At 37.4% G+C, this 14,247-nt stretch overlaps 1 protein-coding gene across 2 annotated transcripts in view; it reads left to right on the top strand.

The window, feature by feature from the left end:
• The window catches only part of CSMD3 (CUB and Sushi multiple domains 3), a 759,152-nt gene that overhangs the window by 83,951 nt on the left and 660,954 nt on the right, over window positions 1-14,247 (top strand). For both annotated transcript variants that reach the window (XM_074886756.1, XM_074886745.1), the window contains exon 2: window positions 714-936. In XM_074886756.1, coding sequence (XP_074742857.1) covers window positions 714-936 — 223 coding nt within the window. The remainder of the gene's footprint in view (window positions 1-713; window positions 937-14,247) is intronic.

Below are 14,247 nucleotides of genomic sequence, written 5' to 3'. Positions count from 1 at the left end.
GAGTGAGCAAGCGTTTGTGTGGGGCTTAGCTGATTGCTATGGTTAAACAACAACACCCACTTATGGTCAGTCAAAACACGTAAGCTGTTCATCTCAATATTTTATTTAGATATAGACAAGCTACAAAGTTCTTTCTGTAGCAAATACACAATGCAGTTACTGACATGAGATAATACGCAACAGATGGCTATTTCACATTGAGTCTGTAAGTACACAGCTTTCATAAACCAGAATTATTGATTGGAAAAAGCTTGTTCATAATAAATGGCCTTTCAGCCTCTTCCAGCCCCAAAATCTGGGGAGGAACAGCAGAAGATTAATAGATCTAATCTGTGTCAGACCTTCACCAAAAGGAGACTCATTTACTTTGCTCTGGATGTTTCTCTTCCTTTTTTAGAAGAAGAGGACATTGATACAAATATTCTGCCTCATAGACAACCAAATTTAGTCATAGATGTTGTTTATATATATTTATTTGCAAAGATGCCACCATATGTCTTTACATAAACAGTATGGAAAACACATTTGTTAGGTGGGTGGGGTTGTTAGGCATTAAGTGGCCAGGATTTGTATTAAAACATGGGCTTTACCTTTCTAAATGCAGTACTCGCAAAAAAGTATTTTGATAATTTCTTAGAAATCATGAATTCCAATGATGTATTGAACATTGATATAAAAATGAATTGCTAACTTTTGTTTCCTTTTTTTTTTAGGATTTATTTATACCTGTGGTGGAACTTTAAAAGGACTCAATGGCACTATAGAAAGCCCTGGCTTCCCATATGGATATCCAAATGGTGCAAACTGTACATGGGTTATAATAGCAGAAGAAAGAAACAGAATACAGATCGTCTTTCAGTCTTTTGCTCTAGAAGAAGAATACGATTATTTGTCATTATATGATGGGCATCCTCATCCTGCAAACTTTAGGACAAGGTAAAGAATAAACATTAAAATGTAACTTTGTTTTGCTGACTAAAGATACCAATTGAACTCGGACACCAGAGTGAAAAGAGTAAGGCGTATCTTACTGGGGATAATTAAATAATATAAAAAGTAATACAGAAAACATACAGTAAGAAAAGGCATAATAGTGCACTTAAAGCAAACAAATAGGAAAATACAGGGTAATGCATCAAATCATTACTACCTGAGAGAGAGAACAGTGATTAAGAAATATACATCACCACTTGCATACGTTACCATCATCCAGATCCGCAGTCGCTGGGGAGCCCCGGTTACAGTGAGGATTTGGAGAGCCTGTCCTGGCAAGTGGGAAATCCTACGTGATGCGTCCATCCGTAGGTGAGGCATCCAAAGTCGCTGTAAGTGGGTCCAGCCTTATATACCAAAAATCAGCAAGCCAGAATAACTGGCACCTTTGTTTTAAGCAGAACATCTGGTTTCAATCTCACATTAGATTCCCCCAGAGCCTGGCCAGGGCTCAAGGGAGAAGCTAAGGGAGTTTCCCTGTTTACCTAATTTATGTATGTTCTTTTTAGAACAAGGCCACACGTCTGGTCCCAAGGCCAGACAGCTGGCTTCATGGCTTTGTTAACTTGCCTCTACACAAAGAAGAAGAAAGATACATTCAGGATAGACATGTTTTCATTACATTCATCATGAGTATATGATATCTAAGATACTACATCTTTCATTAATGAGCATACATATTTCGCTACTGACTACATGCTAAGTTAGCAGCTTTGGCTCAGGGCTTGTTGTTCAGGCTTCAACACTTCAACACTTTAGCACTTTTTACATCAGTATAGGTGGTTTGTTATAACTTAATACAATACCTACTAGCACAATGGCTATCAGTTACAAAATATAAAGGATTCATCTATAGGTCAACTCTGGCTTGGGCCTATTGTCCAAGCCCTAGCCCTTCAAACTTGTATTCATATCTTAAAAATATCTGAGAAAATATTTAAAGCTAAAATTTTTAAATTATGGATTATTTCTTATTTAGACTTTAAGCTGCACTTTCCTTAGTCATAAATGTCTTAAAATCTATCTGATGTGTTTTAATTCTAGACAAAGTAAGTGCTAAAACTAATCTAGCCTTCATAAAATTTGTCTCAACAAAACATAATTAATTAAGAAGAATATGGGCATTGATAAATGAATATAAAGTGAATATGAGATTGTGGAGGTCTGAGTTTGCAGTTTGCATAATCTAGTATCAGTGGAACTTTTCCAACAGGAGGCTTTTGAGAGAGATCAGAAAAAGATAATGTGTTTAAGATAGAAACTATAGGTAATTTTTTTGCAATTGTGTACAAGCATCTTCTAACACAAAGGGATTACATGAGCGAAGAAAACAGTTTAACAAATCAAGAGTGTGGTGGGTCACAGAACATTTTTTATCAGTGTCTACTTCAGAGTCATGGACCAGATACTCACTTCTGGAAGGCTGCAGCTTGAGGGATACATAATAATTCTGCAATAGCAAAAGATATATTATCCATACATTCACTAGTTATCTTTATTATCTTCTATCTTGACTACTGTAAATCATCATCTACCTTTGACACAGTATCACACAACATCCTTGTTGCTAAATTTGAGAGATATGGATTTGATGGGTGAACTATTTGATGAATAAAGCATTGGATGGAGAGTTGCAGTCAATGGCTTGGAGATCAATAACCTCAGAGTCTGCAATGGGACCAATACTATTCAATATCTTTGTTAATGACATGGACAGTGGGATTGAATGCACCCTTAGCAAGTTCATGGATGACACCAAGTTGAATGGTGCGATTGATTTGCTTGAAGGAAGGGATGCCATCCAGAAGAACATTGACAGGGTTGAGGAGTGGGCCTGTGAGAGCCTCGTGAAGTTCAATAAGGTCAAATGCAACATCCTACACCTGGGTCAGTGTAATCCTCAGTGTCAATACAGACTGGAGGATGAATGGATTAATAGCAGTCTTGCAAAGAAGGACTTGGTTGGTTGGTTGATGAGAAGCTCAACATGACCTGGCAATGTGTGTTTGCAGCCCAGAAAGCCAACCATATACTGTGCTGCATCAAAAGTATCATGGCCACCAGGTTGAGGGAGGTGATTCGGTCCCTGTATTGGGCTCTTGTGAGACCCCACCTGGAGTACTGCTTTCAGCTCTGGGGCCCTCAGCATAAGAAAGACATGGACCTGCTTGAGCAGGTCCAGAGGAGGGCTACAGAGATAATCAGAGGGCTACAGCACCTCCCCTATGAAGAAAAGCTGAGAGAGTTGGGGGTGTTTAACCTGCAGAAGAGAAGGCTCCAAGGAGATCTTATAGTGGCCTTCCAGTACTTAAAGGGCAATTATAAGAAGGAGAGAGACTTTTCGCCAGCGCTGTAGTGACAGGACAAAAGGGCGATGGTTTTAAACTGAAAGAAGGTAGATTTAGATTAGATATGAGGAATAAATTCTTTATGATGAGGGTGATGAGACACTGGAACAGGTTGCCCAGAGAAGTTGTGGATACTTCATCCTTGGAAGTGTTAAGGCTGGGTTGGATGGGGCTTTGAGCAACCTGATCTAGTGAAAGATATCCTTGCCCATGGCAGGAGGAGTTGGAACTCAATGATCTTGAAGGTCCTTTCCAACCCAAACCATTCTATGATTATACGGTTCTATGATACTGTGATGAGTGTATTCACAGAATCATAGAATAGTCAGCAAATACAGAGAAATGTATCTCTAATGAAATTGGTTTTCTTTGTACTTCTGTATTTCCATTTGTATTTCCTGCTTCATGAGTGTTTGTAGGCAGTTCTGATACCTTAATTTTGTAGCAGACAAAAATGTTTTCAGGGGACTATACAGGTATATTTGTAAAATATATAACTGGACAGCTAAAAAAATTGTCTCAGATAGACAAGGTCACTATTTCTATTTCTACTTCAATATTTTGACTGAAAGAAGTTTCTATATGGAAAAGATTTTGCAGTTGGACTATTTGTGAAGCTCAGGACCTCTGATTGTATCCTCATCCAGTTTTGTACTTCTTTGTTTGATTGTTCTCCTTGGGATTGAATCTAGATCTTTGCCTCAAACTATAAATAGAGAAAACATAAAATAGTTTAACTGAATGCAAACCCCCCCACTATTTTTCCATAAATCATATTTGTAATCTGTTTGCAGAAAGATAGCATTACTTCCTCTATTTGAACTAAGCTTTCAGCAAAATTTCATACTTGGGAGTCTTTCTGGGTCATGTCATAGACACTGTCTATTTTTAGGGCTTCTTGTGCCCTCCCTGTGTATCTTTGTGACTTTTATGTACCCTTTCTTTCACATTTATACATCTAGCTTCCCCCTAAAAAATTAAATCAGGGTTTGTTTTTATATGATTACTTTAAAATTGCAAATTTGTATATACCTTATTTTGGAAAGTAGCTAATACTTCTGACTGCTGTTCTGAGTGAAAGCATTGCATTTCCAGATAAAACTCCTGTTCCATTTTTTCAAAATTTCTGCCTCGCACATAATTTTTTTGTGTTACTAGATGAATCATTTCAGCCAAGCTTTTTGAAGATGCATATCAACAACATGTTTTCAATTTTCTGGGTGCCCAGCTTGAGAAACAAGAGTTTGTTTGCACTAGTGATAAGAAATCCCACTTTTAAATGAGTTTAAGGGAAGGTGTGATTTGAACTGATAAAACATCTCATAAATCAACTGCTTTGCAAAAGCCAGTTGGAGTCATCTGATGATACCTCTTGCATGTTATGAAAATATTTTTTAGTATAACTTGTAAATAATTCACTGTAGTAGCTACTGCCATATATTAGGGAGTGGCAATAGCAAGGCTGCTCCTTGAGGGGCACAAGCCGGGAGCCAAGGGTGACCCTGCTCAGGTTGTGCTCTCACTGATGGGGCACAATCCTGCAGGGGCTGAACACAGGGAGCAGAGCCAGGGACTGGTAACAGGGTCCCTTGACAGTAACCTACATGGCACGAGATGAACCAGATCCAGGGTCTCTCCGTGGGGTCCAGCTATGAGCAAAAAGAAAGGGGGGCAGCTAAGCTCTCCACAGAGTATAGCTGAGAGACTCATACAGGCAACAGGGACAGGGATGTAGTTTTATGGAAACCACAATTGATTTTAAACCATGCTATTAGTGGCAGTGACATGGTGCATATGTAGGTGGAGGAGTGAATGGCAACCACAGTTCTGACATTTACTTGCAAGTATTTTACTTTGCAACTTGGATAATATTTTTCTTTCTTTTTTTTTTTTTTTTTTTTTTTTTTATGAAATTTCTGAGCATGACATGTATTATGCTGTCAGTAAATATCAAAGATTATGTCTGTCCTTTTCTTTTTGAGTAAGGTGCTTAGAATTGAACACTACTTTTAAAAGAGAAGTCATGCTCAATAGTTTTCTAAAACATCATTCTTTGCTTTAATTAGTTATCCCAATATGCAGTGTGATATTAGAAATAGCTTTAAATAATTGAATAATAACTTGTGATTATATACCCAAGCCCCAGTTCTAAGGGAAGATATTTTCCAAAATTACCAGTACCTAAGCAGTTAATTGATTTGACATTTAAATAGTCATCACAATATTAACATTTCATTTAAATCATTGACACAAATTCAGATCTATTTTAAACAGAGAAAAAAAATGCATAGCTACTGCAGTTGTACTGGGATAAATTGAATAATTCAATCCAGTATATTTCTGTCTCATTGCATTGACTAAAAGAATCTTTCATATGTTTATGTTCAGAAAGCAATTTTGTAGTAGCCGAAATTATATATTTCCTAAAGTTAAAAATAGAATTATTTAGAAAATGACAAGCTTACCAGAATGTTCTGGTAAAAAACATCAGAAAATTTCGCTATGTGTGGTCTTCAAATGGACAGACATTGTATGGGAGTTTGGAAAGCTGCACTGTTAGCAAAAAGATATAAACATTCTGTGACAGCTATTCATTTGTTTGAATCAGTGAAAAGAAGTATAGATATGTTTATCTAAAAAATCATGAGACGTGGAGGTGTGACAAACTGGAACAAACTGAATTTTTGAACAATTAATAAATAAGTATTTTGCTTGTGTTTGAGAGCCTGCAAGACCATCATCTATCTGCAGAGATATTTTAAAGTGTTGATATAGTCAGTGTGTCCAAATATTTAACTGGATGAATTAAAAACTTTTCTTTACATACTCATGGTTAATTTCCTCTTAGGAAATTTGAATGGAAGAAAGCTTTAACATTCTCAGTGTTTAAAAGGTGAGCTAATACTCATCTTTTCTAATCTCTTGTTTTTAAGCAAGATGAATCATCCTTTCATCTACGTTCTGCTGAGGCAAACAAGAATCAAATGCACAGGTTATCTGATCAGTGCTTCTGAGCTGTATAGGAGAAATTCACTGAAATTACTGGAGACATCCACTTCCTTTTCTCTATCGATGAATTGCTTCCTCCTAAAACATCTGACTTCCTGACCAGGCCTACATTTTTAACATTTACTCCCCAACGACTTGAAGAGAAAAAAAGTTTTCAGAAGATTAATAAGTAGATCTTTAAAATTTCAGGATGCTCCTAGTGTTAAATGTAATTGGGTATGCTCTCTTCACCCTAGTACTTCCAAAGGTTTGAATTTGGTATAGAATCATAGAATCATTCAGGTTGGAAAAGACCCTTTGCATCATCAAGTCCAACCATCAGCCCTACTCTACAAAGTTCTCCCCTACACCATATCCCCCAACATCTCACCTAAACGACTCAAACACATCCAGGGATGGTGACTCCACCACCTCCCTGGGCAGCCTATTCCACTGTCTAACCACTCTTTCTGTGAAAAATTTTTTTTCTAAACAAACAGACTCATGTTTTGATAATAGTATTGCAAACTACTCAAAAAATAAATTGTTATCACATAACAGAGGAATAAGCTTAAAACTAAGCTTAAATATAAAATACCTTTTTAAAAAAAAATTATATTGCATATGCAATAACAGATATTCTTCCACCTAGAATGGGTGGTACTGACTATAAAATTAAAATTAATTCTTTTGGTCCAACTAATTAAGAGCAGAGAAAAAAAATTGGGAGGAAAAATATGTAACATTACAATGAATACTTAATATCAATTTATATTAAGTATTGTTAGAGTTGCAGGCAGGTGAGTTGGCTGCTTACTTGGCCCCAGGCTGAAGTTACGCTTATCTGAAAAAGGCATGGAAAACTATCAGACATGCCAGGACAAGAAGCCAAACTGGCTGCTCTGACCATGCCATAGGAATTGGACCTGCTCCAGTGGTCTGGAGGACCACAGTAGGAACAGGATGAGTGCTTTCCCTGGCTGTTAAGGGAACACCCATATGGATGAGTTGAGCATCCTGCTGTCACCCCATCAGTGCCTGCTCCTGGCCTGATAGCATTGTCAGATACCTGTCTCTCCATCATAAATATGCCAGGTATTACTAACAACATAATCAGATGTGGTTTAGCTCAGAACCAGTCACAAATTCAAGATATATTTTCTTGGAATAATTTACATTATTTTACACTGTTGAAAAGCTAGCGTTATCCATCTTTTTTCTACATCTAGAATTGTATTGAAAAATACTCAGAGCATGTGATAAATTAAAACAAAACAAAGCAAACAGGAAAAAAAAAAAAAAACACCACAACAAAACCAAGGATACTTTAGTCATTTTATGTTCTTACTTAAAAAATATATAACACTAAGTAGAATGCTAACAATTCCCAGTCTTAAAAGGGAAACAATATATTTCTGGAAGATTTTGCCTATAAAAATTTCTATTTTTACAGTAGAAGAATTAAAATTTACATCTTACATGTGCTAAATTGTCAAAATTATCTTACAGAAAAGTTACAAAGAAAGAAGGCTAGCAAAAAAATGAAGGTTGGCAATAGCAGAAACTTCAGGGGTCCTCATTTAATAGCTCTGCTTGTTTTTCCATTTCTTATTCTAACTATGCTAAATATGTGTTTCTCCTTTTAATAGGTAGAAGCCTGGGTCAAACAGGCAGCAATTAGGCTATGCTGCTAACATTAGTGCAACCGCCAGCTTATTACATGTCATCTAATGCCACCACAGTAGCTACAGTAATCTTCTTCTGTCTCAGGCTCTTCCCTTCTTCTGGTCCTTAGAACTTTAACCTTAATTCTTTGTGAAGGTTTATATCTGTGTTGCATGCTTTACTATCTCCCAGCCAAACTCGTTACCACATTTTTTGGGGGAATCTATTATGCTATTTGTTATCAAGTGCTCCAATCTTTCTCATATTAACTCTCACCAAAACCAGAAGAAAAAAATATGCCCACATTTCCCCCTTGCTTTTGCTACCTTCTTCCTCCACTTCTGCTATGCTAGGGTTTCCACTTACAGAATTTCCTGACTTTAAAGGCTTGTTTTACTTGCTCTTTCCTTTTCCACTTCTTCTGTCTTTAGTTGATCTACAGTACTACAAAATGTACTACAGGGTGCCCAGAGCTAGTGTCAATGTCTTGCTTAGGAAAAATGCCATGATCGTGTGTTGAGTTTCCATTCTGAATCCAAGCTTTGTTATATGTAGCTCCGTTTTCCTCAATGCATGTGTTCTTTGTAAGTTCTTTCTCATACAAACAATGCCTTGTTTACTTAAACTATATAAAGACCCTTTCTGAGTCATGTCATCATTTGGCTTATATTATTGCCATTTCAAATGCTGTTATTCTCCAAGCTAGTTCTGTACCCTTCATCTACTATTATAAAAGTTGCTCAAGTTAGCAGACTCAATATAAATAAAACAAAGAATAAAATGGTAACACTGCAAGGTTCTAGATTAAATCTGACAGAGACAAAATCTCTTTGACTGTTTGGTTTTTAAGCCTTTAAGACACGTCAGAGTGGAATATTTGCAGTCATTCAGATCTTCATTCAGAACTGAACTTGACAATTGAAAACATACACAGCTTCCTTTTCCACTCTCCCGTTTAAGTCTTTTTGAATGTCTTGGTTTTGGCTGGGATAGAGTTAATTTTCTTCCTAGTAGGTGGTACAGTGCTGTGTTTTGGATTTAGTGTGAGAATTACATTGATAACACACTGATGTTTTAGTTGTTGCTAGGTAGTGCTTATCCCAAGTCAAGGACTTTTCAGTTTCCCATGCTCTGCCAGTGAGCAGGTGCACAAGAAGCTGGGAGGGAGCACAGCCAGGACACCTGACCCGAACTAGCCAAAGGGATATTCCATACCATAGAATGTCATGCTCAGTATAGAAACTGGGAGGATTTTGTCGGAAGGGGCAAATTGCTGCTCAGGCATCGGTCAGCAGGTGGTGAGCAGTTGCGTTGTGCATCACTTCTCTTTTCCTGGGTTTATTCCTCTCTATTAAATTGTTCTTAACCTATGAGTTTTACTTTGTTTTTCAATTCTCCTCCCCATCCCACTGGGAGGGGGGAGGACTGAGTGAGTGGCTGTGTGCTGCTTAGTTGCTGGCTGGGGTTAAACCATGACATTGGATATTGGTCTAGACCAAGAGCTGTTGACAGAGAGACAGTGGACCATTTATTGAACTTCAAAAAATTTCCATTATCATCAGAGACAAATGTACCTCTGAGTTTTTTCCACTCAGACTGTTTATTATACCCTAAGTACTTTTCTTCTGTCATCACTGTTCACCTTCTGTCCAAATTGGCAACCGGAGCAGAAACTGTGAGCTGATTAGGATCAACTTAAGGATTCAGCACTTTGGAAACACCTTCAAACTGCTGATCACTGAGTCATTGATTTTTCTTTCAGCTGATCCACAGTTCTCTAGCTTTCTCCAGTATTTGCATGGAAAGAGAAGAAAGGAAGAAATTTAACTTGAGAATTTAGGGACCATGAGATGACACTCTCCCTTTACAAAGAAAGTAAAAATAAAAAGGTATAAGTGCCAGTTGAAGACCAATGAAGAGATGAGGAAACAGAAGGATAAAAGATCCAAAGAAACAGAAGGAAAAGGCCAATGACAATTAAAAAAAAACCTCAAAAAACAGACGTATAAAAGATCCATCAGAAACAGAAGGAAAAAAGGCCAATGCAGACTGAAGGAGGGAACAATGGCAATTAAAAAAAACCCAGAAGGCACAGTGAACCAGCAACCAAAGTGGAAAATTATGAGACAGATAACAGAACTGAATGAACCTAAACAAGAAAATTTTCACTGCATGAACAAAAAACCAAATATGGCAAAGATATGAACAGAAGATATGCAGAATGTTGAAAATAGGCTGAATATGGGCAATAAATACAGCAAAGTTTGTAGATAAAGGAAACAAAGATAATTGAAAAAATGTCACAGCATATAATGCTAAATAGATATTCAGCTCTGAGAGATGGGTTCTGAGCAGGCAAGATGTTTAAATGGAAATTTCTTTTTTTCAATCTGAAAAGTGTGTTTTGTGAAGAAAATGCATTAAAGCAATAAAATGCTTGACATTGTGATTATAAATACAAACTTGAAAGAACTGTAGCTCACATCAATTGTGCTATAGTCTTGGGAATATTTTGATATGATGTTAAATTTCTAGATAACCATTGAGAATGAAAGGTAGAAAATTAAAACTGATAAAAAGTGTTTGTCCAGACAAAGTGCAACTGGTCTCTTGAACTTATGCTCACATTACTGCGAAGAAGCCAAGATTTTAGCAGTTTAGGAAAGAATGGTTAGATGCTCATTTAGCTAGCAATGAAGTCCAAAGTTAAATGGTAAGTCTTTAAAAGCAAAAACAAAACCAAACAAAAAATTTTGGTCATTACTTGAAGGTGGAGGTAAATTTCTGCTAACTGACCTTAGGAAAAGACTTCCTGTTATCAGCCTTCCATGGGATATCTTTGAAGTAACTAGGATGGCCAGTTTGGTTACTTGGAAGTAACTGATGGATACTGGACTAGCTTGTCTACGTGGCTTCTCATGTAATGCAAGAAAAACCTCTTCTACAGTCTCTGAGAGTTATCTTCTTCTTTGGAAAAGCTCGTAACTGGCATTATACAGATTAAGAATGTATATACCAGTTTTATAAGGTGATGAATGTGGTCATCTCAGAGAAATAACTGCTAATTTTTTTTTTTTTTTTTTTTTTTTTTTTGCTTTGCTAAATTGATATATGGGATTTGAAACAGCCTAGGGAGCAAAGTTGATTTTTGCTATGGACACCAATTATATATAACACACATATATGACTACATTAGTGGACAAGGGAAGAGCTATGGGTGTCATCTACCTAGAATTTTGTCAGGCATTTGATATGGTCCCCCACAACATCCTTCTCTCTAAATTGGAGAGATATGGGCTTGATGGGTGGACTGTTCAGTGGATAGCAAATTGGTTGGATGATTGCATCCAGAGAGTAGTGGTCAATGACTTAATGTCTGGATGGAGATCAGTGATGAGTCGCATCACTCAAGGGTCTGTGTTGGGACCACTACTGTTTAATATTTCATCAATGACATAGTCAGTGGGATCGAGTGCACCCTCAGCAAATTTGCAGATGGCACCAAGCAGAGTGGTGTGGTTGACATGCCTGAGGAACAGGATGCCATCCAGAGGGATCTGAACAAGCTCAAGAAGTGGGCCCATGTGAACCACATGAGGATAACAAGGCCAGGTGCAAGCTCCTCCACCTTGGGTCAGGACAACCCCCTAGTAGCAATACAGGTTGGGGGATGAAGGGATTGAGAGCAGCCCGGTGGAGAAGGACTTGGGGGTATTGGTTCATGAGAAGCTCAACATGAGCCGGTAATGTGTGCTCGCAGCCCAAAAAGCCAACTGTGTCCTGGGCTGCATCAAAAAAAGTGTGACCAGCAAGTCAAGGGAGGTGATTCTGTCCCTCTACTCTGCTCTGGTGAAACCCCATCTGGAGTATTGCATCCAGCTCTGGAGTCCTCAGAACAGGAAAGACACGGACCTGCTGGAGTGGGTTCAGAGGAGGGCCACAAAAATGATCAGGAGGCTGGAACACCTCTCCTATGAAGAAAGACTGAGGGAGTTGGGGTTTAGCCATGAGAACAGAAGACTTCGGGGAGACCTTATTGTGGCCTTTCAGTACTTAAAGTGGCTTATAATGAAAAGATGTGTAAGGTGGGGACAAACTTTTTAGTAGGGCCTCTTGCGATAGGACAAGATGTAATGGTTTTAAAACTAAAAGAAGTTAGATTCAAACTAGATATAAGGAATAAATTTTTTACAATGAGGATGTTGAAACACTGGAACAGGTTACCCAGAGAAGTTGTAGATGCTCCATCCCTGGAAAAATTCAAGGTCAGGCTGGAGGGGGCTTTGAGCAACATGGTCTAGTTGAAGATGTTCCTTCTTATTGCAGGAAAATTGGACTAGATGACCTTTGGAGATCTCTTCCAACCCAAACCATTCTATGATTCTATGATTCTATGACATTATACCATAGCATGCCAGCACAGACTGTCTTTGACCATTAGTCTTTCACATATGTTTCAGCTATAAAAGGAAGAAGAATAATAGTTCACAATAATAGTCTTGTCCCAGAAAGTTATAGTCTATGGGAAAGACTCATTCTGTTGCAGGTGTGTCTGTTACACTTGCTTACATGGCAGAAAGCTAACTCAAACCGGTTATTAAATTCACCTTGTATTGTTGCAGTTGACAATATCGATGAACTTACCTCATAAAGTCGATAATTGAATCTGAATGTATTTAGAAAACCATATACTATTACTAAAGTTAACTCTGAATGTTTAGTTCCTACATGAAGAGACTATTGTTTTTGAAGAAAAGTATGGTCATTCTACTTTAACTGGTATGTCTGCAGAAAGTCAAAAGAAACATGAGTGTATGTGCAAATATATATGTGTGTGTGCTTGCGTGTATTTACATATACACTTAGAATGAAATAATGTTTAGGCATAAGTCTTGAACTGGAGAACTTTTCTCTCTGTCTCTAATATTTGTCTTAAATTGTGAATATGACAGCTTATTACTGAAAAGTGGCTCCTATAGATTGCATTACACAGTCTGAAGTGAATATTTTATCATCCAAACTATTTATGTAAATATAAAATATGTTATATTTTATTTTACCTAAGTACAAGTTAATGTCAACAATATACTAGAAATTCCTGAATCTGCTGACATGGAAGAGTGTTTTTTCCTAAAAAGAAACCGCCAAAAAACCAACCAAAAGCCCAGAGATTCTTTCAAAGTGTTAGTAACATCAAAAAAATTATCTCAAAATCTGCTGTCAGTTCTTCTGTAGTCAGTGTGGACCCTCAGAATCTAAATGTAGCAACATATTTGTGGAAAAAAAATGTCTTTTTCATTAGGATTTACAAATCCTAGTCATGAATTTATACAAATTTCTTAAATGGTATTGACCAAAGTACATGACTCCAATGTGCTTCCATTTGTGCATTGTAAAACACATATACTACACATCCACTTTTCAAGATGTATAGAAAACTTAGTTTGATAACATCTATACAAAGGACTGAAGTAATTTTTATAGTTAAATATTGCTTCCTTATAATGTGAAATGAATGGAAATGTATAATTTATCCAGTTTTAAACAATATTAGAAATTCCTCTAAGATAAAATAGATTTGCTGTTCCTGCTCAGTTTAAAGTCATTTTCTGTACATCTGCCATACTAAATCTGTTTAAGTAGACTAAGTCCTATCTGAGACTTGCAAGCATAGAATCCTCATCTCCTTCATGTCTTTTCTAATACTATACAAAAGGAATCTTTTCTTGGACAAATACTCTTCATTCTAATCTATGGCTGTTTTGCTGATTAAGGATACCAATTAAACTCGGACACCAGAGTGAAAAGAGTAGGCGTATTTTACTAGTGATAACCAAATAATGTAACAGAGTAATACAGAAAACATGCAGTAAGAAAAGGCAGAATAGTGCACTTAAAGCAACAAACAAGGAAATACAGGGTACTACGTGAGAGAGAGAGAGAATAGTAATTAAGAGAAATACATCACCACTTGCACATATTATCATCATCATCCAGATCCGCAGACACTGGGGAGCCCCGGTTACAGCGAGGATTTGGAGAGCCTGTCCCGGCAAGTGGGAAATCCTACGCGGTGCGTCCACCCATAGGTGAGGCATCCAAAGTCGCTGCAAACGGGCCCAGCCTTATATACCAGAGATCGACAAGCCAGAATAGCTGGCACCTTTGTTCTGAGTGGAAAATTTCTGGTTTCATTCTCCTGTTGGATTCCACCCAAAGCTTGGCCAGGGCTTGGGAGGGGGGAACCAAGGGA

Source organism: Strix uralensis, chromosome 1 (genome assembly GCF_047716275.1).
Source record: "Strix uralensis isolate ZFMK-TIS-50842 chromosome 1, bStrUra1, whole genome shotgun sequence".
Classification (NCBI taxonomy): domain Eukaryota; kingdom Metazoa; phylum Chordata; class Aves; order Strigiformes; family Strigidae; genus Strix; species Strix uralensis.
The sequence above is the reverse complement of the archived record's forward strand: the minus strand, read 5'-3'. Positions and strand labels throughout refer to the sequence as shown.